This window comes from Bison bison, unplaced genomic scaffold, assembly GCF_000754665.1.
Source record: "Bison bison bison isolate TAMUID 2011002044 unplaced genomic scaffold, Bison_UMD1.0 scf7180017864529, whole genome shotgun sequence".
Lineage (NCBI taxonomy): Eukaryota > Metazoa > Chordata > Mammalia > Artiodactyla > Bovidae > Bison > Bison bison.
This window is the reverse complement of record NW_011495079.1, coordinates 404,675-407,316: the sequence shown is the minus strand read 5'-3', so window position 1 is coordinate 407,316 and position 2,642 is coordinate 404,675. Positions and strand designations below refer to the sequence as shown.

The 2,642-nt window shown below is 43.1% G+C and overlaps 1 protein-coding gene across 1 annotated transcript in view; it reads right to left on the bottom strand.

The window, feature by feature from the left end:
• Positions 1 to 2,642, bottom strand: part of MTMR1 (myotubularin related protein 1) — a 32,489-nt gene that overhangs the window by 22,538 nt on the left and 7,309 nt on the right. The window contains exons 5-6 of the mRNA XM_010831567.1: positions 510 to 611; positions 109 to 192 (exon numbers count right to left, since the gene is read on the bottom strand). Of these exons, the coding sequence (XP_010829869.1) occupies positions 109 to 192; positions 510 to 611 (186 nt within the window). The remainder of the gene's footprint in view (positions 1 to 108; positions 193 to 509; positions 612 to 2,642) is intronic.

Below are 2,642 nucleotides of genomic sequence, written 5' to 3'. Positions count from 1 at the left end.
GCCCATGGACAACTTGTTGTAAAAGGTTCCTTCTCCACTACATTTCTACCCTTTTAGGAAAAAGATGCTCAACCTATTATTTTCCAATTGATAAGCAGCACACTTTACCTGTCTTTTATATTCAGATACTGGATCATAAACTTTCCATCCATTCACTGGAAATTTTTCTTTATAGTTGAAGGCAAAGAGTGTCTGGATACAAAAGCACAAAATAGACATGTTAGCATCTTTGTGCTGTCACAGGCACACTACTAAAGCTTTTCATTCAGGTATGAGCTGAATGTATTGAGTCCTACTTTAATCTATAAAATTTTGTAAAACAACAAATTTGAAGTTTTCTTCATCATTACACAGAACTGACACACTTTAAGTACTCAATGTTAGTTACCAACAGAGAGAAAAGAGATAAAGGAAACCTCTGGAAGAAAGAATAACTAAACATGACATTTTTAGACTGCCACGAAGGCATTCAGACCCACACAAAAAGAAGGTTATTTCCATGTACTTACCTGCCCATTGGAAAGAGGAAATGCATGTTTGTTGAGGTTTTCAAATATCCCGAGTTTACTCTGTTCTTCCTGTTTATAAGCAAGTCGCAAGTTCCTCATATCCTGTCAAACAATTAGCAAAATTCATTTATTCAACATGTATTGAGTACCTATGAGGTAGACCCCATGGTATGAAGAGACAAAATATTTTTTATTCATTTCTCACAAAACATAGTTGGCCCTCCATATCTGCACACTCCATACCCGCAAATTCACCCAAGCATGGATTAAAAACATTGGGGAAAAAAGTTCCAAAACACACAATTTGTCAAGCAACTATTTACATAGCACTGACATAGCACTAGGTATTTAAAATGATGTAGAGATGGTCTAAAGTACACAGGAGGATGTGCAGAGACTGTATACAAATATGATGCCATTTTACATTTGGGCATTCATGTCTCCAGATGTTGGTACTTGCTGGCGAGGGGGTGTCCTGTAACTAGTCCCTGGTAGACACCGAGTGGTGACTGGACTCCATTTTACTCCAACTAACAAAAGGCAATTCACAAAACACCTCCAACAAGATAATAAATTGAGGAAAATGGAACAAAGGGGAGGTGTTTGAGGGGAAAACTCATCAGATGGAACCAGGAGTAAGGTTAATACATAAAAGTGGTACATCAAGTGGTGTGCCCTTCTGTGCTAAAGGTGTGCCATAAACTCAGTTCTGGCTTAAGCTGCTCAAAGAGTCAATTATGGAATTCGCACCATCCATCAATAGAAATGCAACAGAGGTTTCTCCTCTGAACTCAGAGCAAGGATTCTGTGTCATGTAGAGACGGTGACTCTCAGTGACTTCCTTACAGAAATTACAATGTTGCTTCTCAAGATGAGTATCTGAAAGCCCCCTGCCACACAACCTGTCAGCCTGAAGCCCAAGTGGAAGTTGTCAGAAGCAAGGCCGACAAGGTGGCTCAAAGGGTACAATGTCTTCCCAGGACTGCCTTGAGCACTACCCCCTGACCTTTCTAAGCCTACACTCTCCGTTAAAACACAAGAATCTCATTCTTTAATCTTACACGGAATTCAAAAATAAATATGACCACAAACAAATTAAAGCAAAAGCAATTGGGGAAGTGAGGAAGGTATTGCTGTGGTATTATTTGTAACAGTGAAAGAATGGAAATAACCTAAATGCCCATCAATAAATAAGGGCTGGGTCAATGAACTACAGTACCACTGATGGCACACTACAGAGCTAATGAAAACAAAAAGTGGCTCATTAGGTACTGCTAGCAAGGAATTCCAAGATAATAGTTGAGGGGGGTAAGAAAGGTGCAGAACAATGAGTGTAACACACGACCATTCACATTTTCAGACACAGGCTTGTATGCAGAGGCCATCTATGGAAACCAGTGCCAGTGGGTGCCTGCAGAGTGGATCAGGGTGGCTGGAGAGAAACACTTTTTGCTACACAGTTTTTGTACTTTTTGAATTGCATATCAGCTGTTTAAGCATGGTCCTGGCAATTCTACACTGAAGAACATTTTAAAACTGCTTTTCACAAAGGCTCGCCTTGACCACACACACACACACACACACAAATATCGTAGGAAAGCAGCTACAGGACACCTGCCTAAGTGACATAACTTCCTGCTGTGCCATCCCGCCAAGCTACTCTGGCTACACACGTGCTCCCCAGTTGCTGACTGAGCTGACTTACTATTTAGGATTGCTCAGCTCAGAGGGAGAAGGCGATGGCACCCCACTCCAGTACTCTTGCCTGGAAAATCCCATGGATGGAGGAGCCTGGTAGGCTGCAGTCCATGGAGTCACGAAGAGTCGAACACGACTGAGCAACTTCAATTTCCCTTTTCACTTTCATGCATTGGAGAAGGAAATGGCAACCCACTCCAGTGTTCCTGCCTGGAGATTCCCAGGGACGGGGGAGCCTGGTGGGCTGCCGTCTATGGGGTCGCACAGAGTCAGACACGACTGAAGCGACTTAGCAGCAGCAGCAGCTCAGAGGCAAAGGCATTGCCAGCAAAGACAGAGCATGTGTGAAGCCCCAGGAGTCTGAGTGTGGCAAGGGTTGGCGGGGTCCAAGGCGGGTGGGAGCAACTATAGGAATGGGATGGCAAGAACAAGGGG